Here is a 15555-nt window from a genome sequence, read left to right on the forward strand (position 1 = left end):
CTCGATATTCTAGATAACTAAATAACATAATACTTGAGCTTCCATTTTGCTTGTGAAATAGGTGGGGTGTGGGACGTTGGCACCAGGGCAGCATTAAGGGCGGGTTTTAGGGCAACGCTGCGGGGGCCATTGGCTCGATGGTGGGAAAGCAAATCGATTTTTGTCTCGGGGCTCGAGCTCAGAGGCTATTGGCCCTGAATAGCCCTGGCTCGCACTGGCCCGATAGCAGCTAATGAGAACCAATGACATAGTTATCAACGTAGCCACCATATTTGATTTAACAAATTTCATTAATGATTTGATTTGAGAGTCAATAATGACTTAAATTAATTTCTGCTCATCTTTGTTTATTTCACGGAAGAAAGTCGTAAAAGTAGGTTGGAAGCAACATTAAGGTAAGTAAATAATGACAGGGTTTTCATCAACTATTCCTTTAAAAGTGTCATGAATGGATTTTTTATTTTATTTTATAATGTTCCTTGAGGTTCACTTATAATGTTGGTGTGATTTTTTCATTAAAAGTAGTCATAATTTAGGAATAATTTGTCATTTTCTATCCAGTTTTGTGCCTCTGATTCAAATGCTCAGTTTTTTGGGGCATGTGTTCTTGAAGACTTCAGTGTAAATGCCCACTGCTGTGATTGGGTAAGGATAAGTGTAAACGCCCCTGCCATTACGCGCATGTGGGGTTGTTTTGAAAACTTCGGATGGTTAAAAAAATGACAACCGGAGGAATTCATCCATACATGTTTGAGCCAGAGTCTGATCCCGAATTAACCCCCTCCACAAACACCACGGATACTGCAGTGTGTGACAGCATGGTAAGTAATCACTGTAATTTACTTGTCTATTTGTGTAATAGGTATTACTTTTATTGTTGTTTAAACCAAGATGCGACACAACGGCGTGTATCTTGTTACATAGTTGGGGCATTTTACAAATGCTGAGTAACGCATGACAGTACCAAATAAAGTGTAAATACATGGTGCTATCATATTTATAACTGTCAAAGGATACACTTACCGTGCAACTGTGTCTTATTTGTAAAAGAATAACCAGTAAAATGAAGCGAGCAAACAAACATGTTCTTACCGACGTGATCCTGGACTTCATTAAAAATAAACGTCAACCACTCTTTCTTAATGTTGGGATCCTTGGGAAGCAAATGCAAGAAATCTTGTTTCCCACAACCTGGCACTGCACAACGTCTTGATATCTTCGTGGCCATCGTGACACCTCCTGTTGCTCCAAAAATAATCTCACCGCTCTACTCTAACCACAAGACCGGTGGGCGGGCCTAAGCAGTGTCAATGATAAAGTAGGTGTTGATCTGTTTATGCAGAGGCTGGCCTGTGCTGATGTAAAACCTCACTATGACGTATTAGTGAGGAGGAAGTAGAGAACGAATCGTTTTGGCACCTTGATTTCAATAAAGCCTTTTTTTGGACTAACGAAGAAGTTTTCGGTTCTGAAATTTACAGTATGTTTTTATAGTGCTATGAACTCTTATATGTCAAGATATCATGGTAAGTTTGATTTTCCAATTCATGACCCCTTTTACACCCCTTTAATGGGTGTAAAATGGTCAAAAATTTTAACTTCTACTTAAATTTTGCATAATCTTTTTGTTGTTTCTTTGGTTCTTGTGCCTTCTACATCTCCCATCTTTCAGTTCTGTTCTTTGTTCCTCCAGGCATGTGTGTTTCTGGGTCATTTGGATCTGTATTTTCCCCGTCTCTAGAGTTTGGGGAACCAGAGGAGGGGTGAGAGCTCGGGCACGAGAGCTGTTTTTATTAGAAACAGGCTCTTTGGGGTGGTGCACAGGCAAGTGTGTGACACATATACACACATCTACACACACACACAGGCTCACGTTTTACCAGGGTCCCAGATCATGGGGGAAACAGGGCCTCAAAAGTGAGGCCTACGGGGCCTCTCTCGAAGTGTGAAATGCGATACTCGACAGAATGATTAAACACCACTTGTATGCGGGTAAAAGTGTTCTGACTCAAATTTGTGGGACAAAGTAAATGTGTCACTGGTGTTGCAAAGTTAAGTGATGGATCTCCAAACGATTAAACCATTTGAAATGAACAGATACTCTTATGGATGTATTGAAAGATTATTTTGGCAGGTACCTCAACAGTGCAATGGCTGATGGAATAGGTTCCTCCAAAGCCTGTCTGCCAAGACAGATGGATGCTTGAATTCGTGATGTCTTCAGCTTTAATGTCATGGGGCTCAGCGGGGAGGACTGGACAGACAAAAATAGTTCATTCTACTATTCGGTTGCAGTGTATTTTCCATAAATTAAACATATTTATTGTATAGTTCACCACAAAAAAATGTCATTTTCTCACTCTCTACCAATGTTACTCCAAAGACATTCTTTGTATCTTTACCATACAACTAAATCATGTACTATTAACTATCAATTTTGGGAAAGCTGCTTTGAAACTGTAGATTCCCAAGATACAAAATAATCATAAAGTAAACAGTTAATCGTAAAATAAATATTCAAGCTTCTCTCTTAAAGAAGCAGTTAGCTACAGTACATTAAAGCTATTTAAAAAATATATATATATTTGTATGTATATGTATATATATATATATATATATATATATATATATATATATATATATATATATATATATATATATATATAACAACAGTATGATAGTATTTAATTCTGCAATCAGTTCTGACTGGATTCAATAAGTAGTGTGACATTCCCTTACGAAAATTAACCATTGTTTTACTATAGTAACCACAGTTTAACCATGGTATTTGTATCTTAGAAACCTACAATATTACTACGGTTAAACCATAATTCATTTTCATAATGGTTAAACAATAGGGTGACAACATTAAATAAATAAATGTATGTTTAATATACAATAATAAACTAGAAAATACGCTATTTTATATAACTTATACTAAAAATAGTGATGAACACCAGCAATTCAATGAACTATTGCCTTTTGGGCTGCGTGGGTCTCAAGTGAATCAGAGAATAATTTATGTCAACAAGGTTACCGTCCGAATGAATTGACTCAATAAAACGAATCTGAGTTCCACTCATAAAAAATATTTTAACCATTTTTTATGATTTACGCATTTCAATTTCATAACAAAATTCCGTCAAATTAGTTGTGTAAAGTTTAACAAAATTAAATGAACAAAACTTCAATTTTATATTTTTATTTTTAATTTTAATTTGATTAAAGATTTTATGGATTTTTTCATCTGCAGGCGCAAAGGCATAACTCGAAGATATAGTCAGTGAACGAATCATTGAACGAATATGAACAAATCTTTTTGGTGAACGGAATCAAAAGAATCGAGTCACTGAAATGAATCAAAATCACCACCACTAATTGCTGCATTCGCAGTATAATGTGACAAATGTAGAGTTTTGAAATGCTACAGCGCTACTTGTTTGAAAATGTAGCTCATTACTGGAAAAGCTGCACTAATGAGGAAATAGCTGAATTACTGTCACGCTACTAAAAATATTTAGTTGGTAACATCGCTACTTTAAGATAACTACCAAATACTGGTAACCATATCGTTCCAAGCTCCAAAAAGCACAATGAAATCATCATAAAATTAGTCCATATGACTTGTGTGCTACAAGTTATTCTTAACTGAAAATCTCGCCTTCCGCCGCAGCACTCAAATCTCATTCATGCATTGCATTTTCACACTTGGCACATCAAGATGTGTCAGATTTGGCAGCAGTGACAACAAATGTCATTTGTTGGCAATCACTACTTTTCTAGTTTAAATAGCAAAATCCATATGCAAAAATGAGATTTGAAAACTTTGGTGGAGAGGACGATTTTCAGTGAATAACGACATTTATTTTGGTTTGTTGGTCAAACACAGCTATTGTATGACTTTAGGTTAGCACACAAAGCCTCTGGTCACTGTGCGCCTTCACTGTATGGAAGACAGAAGCTCAAAAATTCTTCAAAATATCTCCATTTGTGTTTTACAGATGAAAGAATGTCATACGGGTTTGAAATGAGTACGTAAAAAATGACAGAATTTTCATTCTGGGGTCAAAGTTTCCTTTAAGTAGCTAAAATAATTAAGCTAAAATATGTTTGTGTCCACACACCACCTAAAGAAATGAAGACAAGACACGAAAGTACACACAAGTCTCTCCTCAGGATATGACACTTACCTGTCACAACACCTGTGCCAGAAGATGCCACACCTTTACGATTGTGAGCCTCACAGGAGAAAGAGCTGGTTTTATTCAAACCTGCCGAGGAGAGAAAAAACATCAGAAAAACATCAGAGAATTAACCGAAATCAGCAAGCGTCTGTGTTTGAGGTTTGGGTTGTGTTTAAAGGATGTTTTGGGATTAAATATAACTTATGTCCACCAACAGTATTTGTGTTGATCACCATAGCAAAAAAATGGTTACAGTAAAGGCCCAGTTATACTTCAAACGTAATCTAAGAACAAACGGGTATTACATAATTTAGAACAAAATCTGGCCAAAAAGAAGCTGTTTATGCATTCGTTTTGGTGGTTCGGAACAGCTCACCTGGGCGAACTTTTTGGAAAACTTCTAACCGGCTGCTAAACATCTTCTTGATGCCATTGGTCCACACCATCGGTAGGTGTGACCTGAAGCTCCACCTACTACTTTGTTTACGTTTTTCAGTCAGTATTCAACTTAAACAAACCAGCGTCCAAGACCGTGTCATGTTTTTATTTTATTTTATTTTTTTATTAGTCTACAATAGGAATCAAATCTACTCAAATACTCTCAAGTGCCCATTCACTCATGTGCCATCTGCAGCGAAAGCCTAAAGTAAGATATGCCTCTTATCATCATTCTTTTGTCTGTTTTCTGAATATTAACACTCTTTTACACACCCATCTTTGCAGTAGTATCAGTGTCATCATAAATTTAAATAACAGAGTGTAATCGGTGCATATTATAGCCGCATGTAACATTTTAGCGCATTAGCATCATGAATTCAGAATGTAAACAAGACAAATACATTTTTTCTAGTGTATTTATATTACTTTAAATCATCATCAATTGGTTAAAACAGCTTCTTTTACTGACCTCATAGAATTAGCCATAAAGTCATTGATAACACATTTTAATGTCACATTAGTTTAGGTTTTACATGTAGCGTCCTCATATTTAAATGCTCCTCTAAACGCCTCCCACAGCGGTGTTGCAGGTGTCTGAATGTTCGGGAACAGTATTCCATTGCTCAGCTGTTTAGAACTTCTTTTTACCCCTGAACGAAGAGCAACTTCTCCGGAAGTATATCGGGGCCTTAAGGCAAACAGGGTCATGCACTTTGAAGGCACGGTCACATTTACCTTTGCACAGCGAAAATAAACGTACAAAGAAAACGTGGGCAGACATTGAGCACGTGTGAAGCCAGCAAAAAAACTAATTGTCAAGCCTCTTTTTAATGTTGTACTTTATACTCTGGGAGAGTGAAGGTAAAAAGAAACTCGCAGCTAAAATCTGTTTACTGTTTTTTTCTCCCAATTTGGAATGCCCAATTCCCACTACTTAGTAGGTCCTCGTGGTGGTGCGGTTACTCACCTCAATCCAGGTGGCAGAGGACAAGTCTCAGTTGCCTCCACTTCTGAGACCATCAATCCACACATCTTATCTCGTAGCTCGCTGTGCATGACACCACGGAGACTCAAAGCATGTGGAGGCTCATGCTACTCTCCACGATCCATGCACAACTTACCACGCACCCCATTGAGAGCGAGAACCCCTTTACCCTTGTGACTCTATCCTCCCTAGCAGCCGGGCCAATTTGGTTACTTAGGAGACCTGGCTGGAGTCGCTCAGCACGCCCTGGATTCGAACTTGCGAGTCCAAGGGTGGTAGTCAGCATCAATACTCGCTGAGCTACCCAGGCCCCTACTCGTCCACTGTTAATATTCAGTGTAGCTGTGTATGAAGCACCGCCCACACAGAGGTCACTGGCAGACCATGCAACTTCCTATTCGTCAAAGTGGCAAATTTGCCTGTCAAAAGTTCTCCAAACTTGGACTCCATGAGAATCTGCGAGGGGAAATTCTTTACGCGCAAATTATGCGATCGCGCAGATTCTAATTGAAATGACTGTATTTCGCCCATGGAATTTCACCGTGACCTCACCTAGAGGGTTTTAAAGCAGAAAGGTGAAACTTACACTTTAAGTACTAACACAATTATGTGTTGGACCTCTTCAGTTTAATTTTATGTTGACAAATGTAATGTTTAAGTCTTGTTGTTACTTTCAAAACAGTGTGTTTTGGACAAATGAAACTTAACTCGTATTGAACCCTTCCATAACAGAATATGTTGGTGGTTTTTAACAGCCTAATAAGAATGCACGTGAATTTAGAGAATCAAGTGCGGAGTTTTAAAAAGAGCTGATTTGAAAAGAACTACTTCTGCTTTCGGGAAAACATTTAACAGCACACACACACACACACACACACACACACACACACACACACACACACACACACACACACACATAGGCACATGCTGACATTCACACTAAGGTGACCAGATCTCTGAAATGAAAAATGGGGACATTTCTAGTTCAGTGGTAAATATGTCTTTGAAATTTCACGTTACTTATCTATGATTTAAAAAAGGGGGACAATTCGGATGTTATGCATTTTGACCATGGTGAATATAGTAATGTCATGAACTATGGCACATCATACTCTGTTGCATATGTCCCAATGGAATTCTGATATGGAGGTAAAGTTTATTGTTTTTAATTGTCTTCTGTTACATATGAGTTTATTCTTTCCAACACTGTATACAGTAGATGACATTGTGGCATAAAAGTGAACTAAACAAACATATATAAACAATGGTTGAATAAAGGAACTATTGCAGCTGACTCCACAGCACAGGGACACTTGCCCTTGGTCACACTTTTCTTACTCTCATCTTAAATTCCTTCTCTTCTCCTCTTTTTCTTCACCTTTACCTGGAACTTTCCTATAGGTAAGACATTAGGCTGCTAACTTGCTTGCTGGCAAACTGGCAGAGGAATTTCAAAAGAAATGAGCTCACTTGACTACCATTTCCCTCAGCATTACAACTGAAAGCCTATGAAACACTTACACTATGGACAATATCAGGGCCTGAAATTCGTTTCTAAAGGGGGGATTGCCCCCCTTAGATGCTTCATATTGTTGGGTATTTTTTCCACTTTGTAGTCATGACACAAAGATATTCAATATTGTATAATAATAATAATAATTATTATTATTATTACACTATTTCACCCAACTGTTTCTATCAGTTATCTCATATGGTATATCCTATGGACCCGTTTTTCTTAATTGTACCTTTGATCAATGCATTATGATGCTTCTTTTCAGTCACTCGTTTCTCAGCAAGGCACAATGTAATCTATGCTGTAATGTGCTGATTTACATTTATTGTTGTTCTTTGCAGATACTTTATAATACATTTCATTTATTTTCCCATGTTATTAACTGTAACGTTCTGTAACATCTGTAACGATGTTGCTGGCACTGGCAATGACAAAGACGATGACGATGGTGTAAAGAACCCAAGTGCAAATTTATTCCAACATGTATCCAAAAACCCTAACTACAAATCATAAATAAACATAAACATGAACTTGACATAACATAAACATGGCTTGGCATAACTAGACTAGACAAAAACTTGAATAATTCAACAAAGTGGCGACACCATGGAACTTGGTGCCTGGAGAGTAGCCGACGACTCGAAGGACCATGGTGGAGCTGGAGGTTTGGAGAACCGAGGTAGTGCCCAAGGCTCGGAGGACCGAGGTGGAGTTGGGGGATCGGAGGACAGAGGCGGAGCTGGTGGGACTGAGGACCAATGCAGAGTCGTAGGGAAGGAGGTCCCCGGTGGAGCCGCAGGCTTGGATTGATGAAGCGTAGCTGTGGGATTGGAGGTGACTGACTGACTAAGGCAGAGCTGGAGGGATGAGGGACCCCGGTGAAGCCGATTAGCCGAAAGGACCACGGTGGAGCCGAAAGGACATAGAGCCAAGGTGAGACTGGGGGCTCGGAGAGCCAAGGCGGAGTCCAGGGCTCGGAGGGTCTAGGCAAATTCGGAGGGTCGGAAGTTCTCCTTGTCTGATTCTGAGGAAACATCCATAGGGTGGGTACAAGGGCGGGAACCATCTCCAGGTCCACTAGTTCAGATGTGGCTATGACATGGCGTGGAACAGTCTCAATAATATTGAGCCAGGCTGTGGGTAATCTGACCGCCTGGCATCAGAGAAGAGCTGGGCTCATTCAGTCCAAATCGGAAACAGTCCTTGAGGGCCACCTCATTAAAATCCACCTTGCAGGTCAGAGCGCAGAATTCCTCCACATAATCCTCCAGGGGACGATTCCCCTGGTGAAGTCGAAGAAGCTGGATTGCTGGGTTCATATTGCTTCGGTCATGTATTCTGTAACGTTCTGTAACATCTGTAACGATGTTGCTGGCACTGGCAATGACAAAGACGATGACGATGTTGTAAAGAACCCAAGTGCAAATTTATTCCAACATGTATCCAAAAACCCTAACTACAAATCATAAATAAACATAAACATGAACTTGACATAACATAAACTTGGCTTGGCATAACTAGACTAGACATAAACTTGAATAATCCAACAAAGTTACATTCACAAACAATACCTGACAATGGACATGGAAAAGATGAGGGTTAAATACATGACATGGGAGAACACATGACAAAGATAACCAATAAACACAAAGAACTCTAAACAAGATAACAAGACAATCAACCTATGAAAACAAGACAAATGAACATGGAGGGAAACATGAAATCACATGACAAGGGAACCACATGACATGAAACAGGAACTAGAAATTTCAAAATAAAAGACATGAAAAACAATGAACCAACAAAATACACATAACATTAATGTCGTAGTCTTATTTTAAATGCATTAATATTATATTATACATAATATAACTTGTTTATAACATAGCTAGTATGTGCCTCACCTCGAAGCTGATAATGATGATGATGTTTATTTTCAATTGTGCTTGCTCTCTGGCAAAACTGGCATGGACAATGGTCCTTTAATCAGTAAAGGAAGACGAATGACTTAAAGCTGCTATAGCGAGCAGCTCCCTCTGTTGGTCAAAATAAACAGCACACGATTAACCTTGTTGCCATGTATTTTCTTGGCATGTATTTTCACTTTGCGGACTGTTTCAAACGTGCAGGAAAAACGGGGACATTTCCGGGGACAGCTCCAGTTGAGGACAGACCGTCAGAAACCGGGACTGTCCCTGGAAAACGGGGACGTCTGGTCACCCTAATTCACACAGCCATGCCAAATGAAAGCTTTCTCTCTCTCACTCACACAACAATACACACACACTCCCGCATTCTTCACACTTTCAGTGAAAGGTGTGTTATAGTGGAACACATGCCTCCATTGTTGAAAGACCACAACAGTTCAAAATCAGAGGTCACCAGATCATATTCTGATGGACAGAGACTCTGTGTGTGTGTGTGTGTGTGTGTGCATGTGTGTGTGTGTGTGTGTGCATGTGCATGTGTGAGAGAGAGAGACAGAGAGAGAGAGAGAGACAGTGAGAGACAGAGAGTTCAAAACAAGCCACATTTAAGTTTCATCTCTGTTTTCTTCCCTAAAATCATCAGCACAGATTCACCACATAAATCAAGCACACTGTGTTCCTCTATCAGTGTAAAGTCATGCTAAACTCAAAGCACTTCTGACATCTAATTAAACATTGAATGAAGGTCACTGCATGATAAAACACTTTCCCGCAATGAAATTACAGTAATTCACAGTAAGGTTCTGTCAGTGGAGTTAAAAAGGACAGTCCAATAAACAAACTAAACACTTTTAAGTAACATGTACCTCATTTTGCAGCTATACTCAAAACTCGCACTTATATTTTGTTATCTGATGCAATGACATTCAGATATTCTTAATTGACGCTATTTTAAGTTTGTCAAAATAAAAGTTACTCTACTGTACATAGTATATGGGTGTTTCTTTAACTTCTAGAAAGTAGTCGCATTAAAAATATTTTTTTTTACAATCAATATGTATGTTTTTTAACAATGTCCAGTAGTGTGTACATGCATCGCGTAGGGCTGGGCGATTAATAAAATTTTATTTCCAATTACGATTTTGGCTTCCAACGATTATGAAAACAAGATGATCGAGATAAAGCGATTATTGTGCCGAATTTCGTTTCACAATGAAACACCCCAGCGTTATATCTGTAAAGCATCCTTTATTAAAGTTCAAATAATAAGGAAACGGGTTATGAAAATAAACTCTGTAACTGGCATTTCTCTGTGCGGTCATGAGTTGTGTGAATTGACCGGGGAAGAGATTGAATCTTCTCCCGGCTGATGCCCACTCTGTCGCGGGGACGCTCATCACTCACGTGCATTTTTCTCAGCTAGATTATAACGTAATGGCTCGTGTCATAGTGAATCATAATATATGTGTCACATTCACTGTGTGTATATTATCATAAAAAAAATCTGTGATATGCCGCTCTAGAGAAAGTTTGTTTTTTGTGAGTTAAAGATGGATCAAACATGTGCATGTGTTCTGAATGCTCACGCTAATGCGCACCTGAATGGTCAAATGTATTTTAAAATTCTGCCAAAATGCCCATCTTGGTGAGGTATTCATGTAAATACAGAGAGTGATGTCTAAAGTGAACGTAAACAGTGGAGAAAAATGCTGATTTTTATTAATATGTCGGGCTTGTAAGTATAAATGTAAACTAATAGACCTGCTGCTGTCTAGTGTGTCATTATAATAATCAAACAACCAGAACAAGAAAATGAGAAAACACACTGCTCTTGACTGAATAATGTTAGTAGCTTTAAAAAGTATTAATGTATTATAATCATACAGTGAAGACCAGTAGTAGTTTTATATTGCATTTCATTCCGAATGTTTACTTGAATACTTGAAACTGCTGTTAAAAATGCTATGAATTTTGTTATTTTATTACTGACTGTTTACTAGTCTTGAATAATTAAGAACTTGAAACCATTCTTCCATAATTAACATATTAGTTATTGTTATTATTTGTTGTGGTTTTAAAGCTGGTATTGAGAATCGTCAAATTTCACTACAGACTACTGAAATTTTGGTATTGTGATAATCTATAGTCTTTATTGTACATGGTAGATCTTGCTGCAATAACATGATGAAAAAGTAGATCTCATTCCACAGAATTATGAACATCCCTGCTGTAAATGATGGCGATGGAGGCTTTCCTTTATTTGACTTCCATACGTAACATAATATAATTATCATATGACAATAGCCTCCTCCCCTACCCAGTGCGGTTTACATATCAAGTTCAAGGAATGCATGATGTTTCCAAAGTCAATTATTAATTGTGATAATAAACGTGATCTCAATATTGACCAAAATAATCATGATTATGATTTTTACCATAATCGAGTGTACCGTTATTAGGTCGCTGTGTCAAGTTAAACAAAATTTGAAACTTAGAAAAACACGTCTTGAGATCCCTGCCTTCAGATTTGCGATCTGTCAAGCTGTGTTGTACACAAGAACATGTTCTCATCTTGTGTTGTCTGCTATTGGTGAGTGTGGTTTGTTCTTTGTCTGTTTGAGCTGTGTGTTGCCTATACAGTGAGTTTCGCTTACTGCCCCCTGGAGAAAACAGGTGGTACTCCAAGCTTGAATTGCACATATGGAAGGAATATTTCTTATTACGGTCCGGGGACATGATTAATTGCGTACATTTTTTTAACACGTATATAATTAATCACACTGACTTGACGCATTAAATCAACAGCCCTAATATAAATATCTTTCTTGGGTGTTATGGTTAGTGAGGTTGTTGGGGTGTTGCTAGGTGGTTTGCTCAAATATTTCAACATTTTTACCATCCACCAGGTGGAAATTATAAGCATGATTGCTTAGAGAAACAATATCACACTCCTCTTCAACAAGCTGAATGATTTGATGTATAATTCATGTCTGTAACACAAACAGTGTGGGACAAATTAACACACTGAAGTTAAAGGTTACAGTTTTTTTCAAATAACTAACCCTAAATGCGCTAATATACTTCTAGCGAAATCGAAGAACAAACAGGTGTGACGTAATTTCAAACAAAATCTTTTTGAGTTTGTTGAGGTGGTTCGAAACAGCTTGCCAGTGCGAATTTTCAGGAAACTTTGCAATAGTATCAGTTTCATTACAAAATACAATAACTGAGGGTAACCAAAGCATATTTTGGCAGCATATAGCATGTTATCGCATTAGCGCCACGAACGCAGAATGCAAACCTGACAAATTACACATTATCTACTGCATGTAGGCCAGACCTATTCAACTGGCGGCCCGTGGGCCAAATCCGGCCCATTTGAAATTTTCAGTGGCCCGCATGAGGTTGTCAGTTGTCTTAGGGGCTGTTCACACCAAATGTGTTTTAGTTCTGATCGTGCTGTTTTTCAATTGTTCACCTATGTAAACTTACGCTAGACAGAAGTCGCAGGTCTCAATATTTTTACAGTGTCCCATGCAAGAGCGCTGCGTTTTTAGATGCTTTCAGAGGTTGTGCTACAAATAATACTTATCCGTAATTTTGACAAAATAGGAAGGGTAAATGCTAAAATCACAGACAACTGATAAGTGTGAATCCGGAGAAACAGAAAGGTTTTATATTTATTAATTTGGTGAAGAAAACATTTGAGTTTGAATCTATAACAAACTTCACTTTATTGTTCAATACGATTTTTAGTTTAAATCTGATTTACTTCCTCAGATATGGACCAATTTCAAAGCACTTTTTAGTTTATTTTTTTCAGAATTTCCTGCTGGAACATTTTTCTCTTTATGTTTTATTTATGTAGTGAACAAATATTATAGGCCTACTATAACAAAATATCTGATAGAAGCTTTTCATTAACAAAATATTCTGGTTTGGCCCGCATGCCCCCAGAGATTTTTTTCCATCTGGCCCACTTGGCTGTGAAGTTGAATAGCCCTGATGTAGGCTATAGTATTTTAAATAATCACCGAGTGGTTAAAACAGCATCTCTTACTGCTCTCATGTGAACTCTATCTATAGAATAAGGCATACAGTCAATAACACATTTTAATGTGTGTCTCATATTTAAATGCTCCTCTAAACGCCTCCCCCAGCGACATCGCCAGTGTCTGAATGTTTGCAAATATGACACCGTTGCTCGACTGTTTCAACCTTTCTAGCTCTGAGCGTAGAACAAAGAAGAACTTTGCTTTCCTCAGCAAACACCACTAATATTGGCAAGTGTTGTGTGTTGTAACAGTGCAGAGCTGTGTATAGTTAAGGTCAGTACCTGAGATGTTGAGAGTTGAGGGTGAGAGGGATATTGGGTCATCCAGATTATTGAGTTGAGCCCCGTCCTGCAGCCAGATGACCCGAACCGGATCAGGAGGACCGTGAGCCACACAACTCAAACTGAGCCCAACATTAGCCACCACTGACATATGATGCGGCTCCACTGAGAAATGAGGGAGACCTGGAGGAGCGGGAACAGACAGAGGGAGTCTATGAGTGTATCATTTCTGTACTGCAGTGGAGTTTCCGTAACAGTGCGGTCTACTGTTTTTAACTCTACCCAGTGTGATGACCAGTCTGATGAGGTGAGAGATTAATCTGTTTGATTCTCATTTTAACACTTTTATGCATTTATTCCCATCATTAATCCTATGTAAAGTTGAATGGAATGATGGTTACTCTATTAAGACACACTAAACGTGAATCATACCTTCCAGCTGTATGTGTCCTTCAATGGATAAAGTCTCCTCTAAATCAGAGTAAACCACACATTGATAGGCGCCCATATCTGAGAGCTGTACCTCCTCAATCCTGTAAAAAGAGTCAGTGAGATTATTCATGTGGAATTATAGTTACATTTACATATTTGGCACGTACCTGAACCCATAACCTTGGTGTTGTTAGCACTATGCTCTATTGGTTGAGCTAGTTAGGTGAGGTGCTATGTTACTTTAGCAAAAACTAAAGATCATTTCTCATCATTTGTTACAATTTTTTATGTTAGAATGTTGTTGTTTTTTATACACTGATGAGCCAAAACATTATGACCACCTGCCTAATTCGCTGTTGGTCCTCTGCGTGCCGCCAAAACAGTGCCGAACTGCCGAAGCATGGACTCTACAAGACCCGTGAAGGTGTCCTGTGGTATCTGGCACCAAGACATTAGCAGCAGATCCTTCAAGTCTTGTAAATTTGTGAGGTGGATTCACCGTGGATTAGACTTGTTGGTCCAGCACATCCCATAGATGCTCAATCGGATTAATATCTGGGGTATTTGGAGGCCAGGGCAACACCTTGAACTCTTCATCATGTTCCTCAAACCATTCCCGAACAATGTGCACAGTGTGGCAGGGTACATTATCCTGCTGAAAGAGGCCACTGCATCAGTGAGTACCACTGCCATGAAGGGGTGTACCTGGTCTGCAATGATGTTTAGGTAGGTGGCACATGTCAAATTGACGTCCACATGAATGGTCGGATCCAGGGTTTCCCAGCAGAACATTGCCCAGAGCATCACACTCCCTCCTCTGGCTTGATGTCTTCCCACAGTGCATCCTGGTGTCAACACTCCCCCAGGTAAACGGACCACACGTACACGGCCGTCCATGTGAAGTCAAAGAAAACGGGACTCATCATACTCAGCGATCTTCTTACACGCTCACGTGCCCATTGTAGGCGCTTTCGACGGTGGACAGGGGTCATCATGTGTATTCTGACCAGTCTGCAGCTACTCAGCCCCGTACACAGCAGGGTGTGACACATTCCTCCCATAGCCATCATGAAAATTTTCTGTGCCACAGTAGACCTTCTGTCAGTTCGGAATAGACAGGATAGCCTTTGTTGCCCTCATGGGCCCTATGGGGCATTTAAAAGATGCTCTGACCCAGTCGTCTGGCCATAACAATTTGGCTCTTGTCAAAGTCACTCAGGTCTTTACTCCTGCCCATTTCTCCTGCATTCAACACATTGACTACGAGAACTGATTGTTCGCTTACCATCTAATCTACCCAGACCTTGACATGTGGCCTTGTTAGAAGATGATCAACGTTATTCACTTCACCTGTGAGTGGTCATGATGTTTTGGCTCATCAGTGTATAATCAGTGTTGGCGGTAATGTGTAATAGGTTATATGTTAACATGTGTTATGTAATATTTTTGGAAGTAACAACGAGTAAAGTAGAATAATGTCTAACTTAAATAAACTTAAAATAATTAACAAAATTACTTTTCGATTTCATTTATATGATATACAGAGATATGTAGGTATATTACTAAAATCACTATATGGCAATGGTGTGAGTCCAAAAACTGAAGAAAAAAAAAGTTGGAGTGCTTATAACTCCAGAAGAATTAAAGATACAGTATCTTTTAGATTCTGGTCCAGAAAAAAAAAAAAAAAAAAAAAAAAATATCTTCATTTTTAAGGCCCTATATTCACTGAAAAC

General features: G+C 38.8%; 1 protein-coding gene across 1 annotated transcript in view; it reads right to left on the reverse strand.

The window, feature by feature from the left end:
• Positions 1–15555, reverse strand: part of LOC127422256 (tyrosine-protein kinase receptor UFO-like) — a 90974-nt gene that overhangs the window by 62666 nt on the left and 12753 nt on the right. Inside the window, exons 3-6 of the mRNA XM_051665646.1 lie at positions 13820–13920; positions 13388–13570; positions 4191–4271; positions 2139–2254 (exon numbers count right to left, since the gene is read on the reverse strand). Coding sequence (XP_051521606.1) covers positions 2139–2254; positions 4191–4271; positions 13388–13570; positions 13820–13920 — 481 coding nt within the window. The remainder of the gene's footprint in view (positions 1–2138; positions 2255–4190; positions 4272–13387; positions 13571–13819; positions 13921–15555) is intronic.

The sequence above is a fragment of the Myxocyprinus asiaticus genome, chromosome 31 (genome assembly GCF_019703515.2).
Source record: "Myxocyprinus asiaticus isolate MX2 ecotype Aquarium Trade chromosome 31, UBuf_Myxa_2, whole genome shotgun sequence".
NCBI lineage: Eukaryota > Metazoa > Chordata > Actinopteri > Cypriniformes > Catostomidae > Myxocyprinus > Myxocyprinus asiaticus.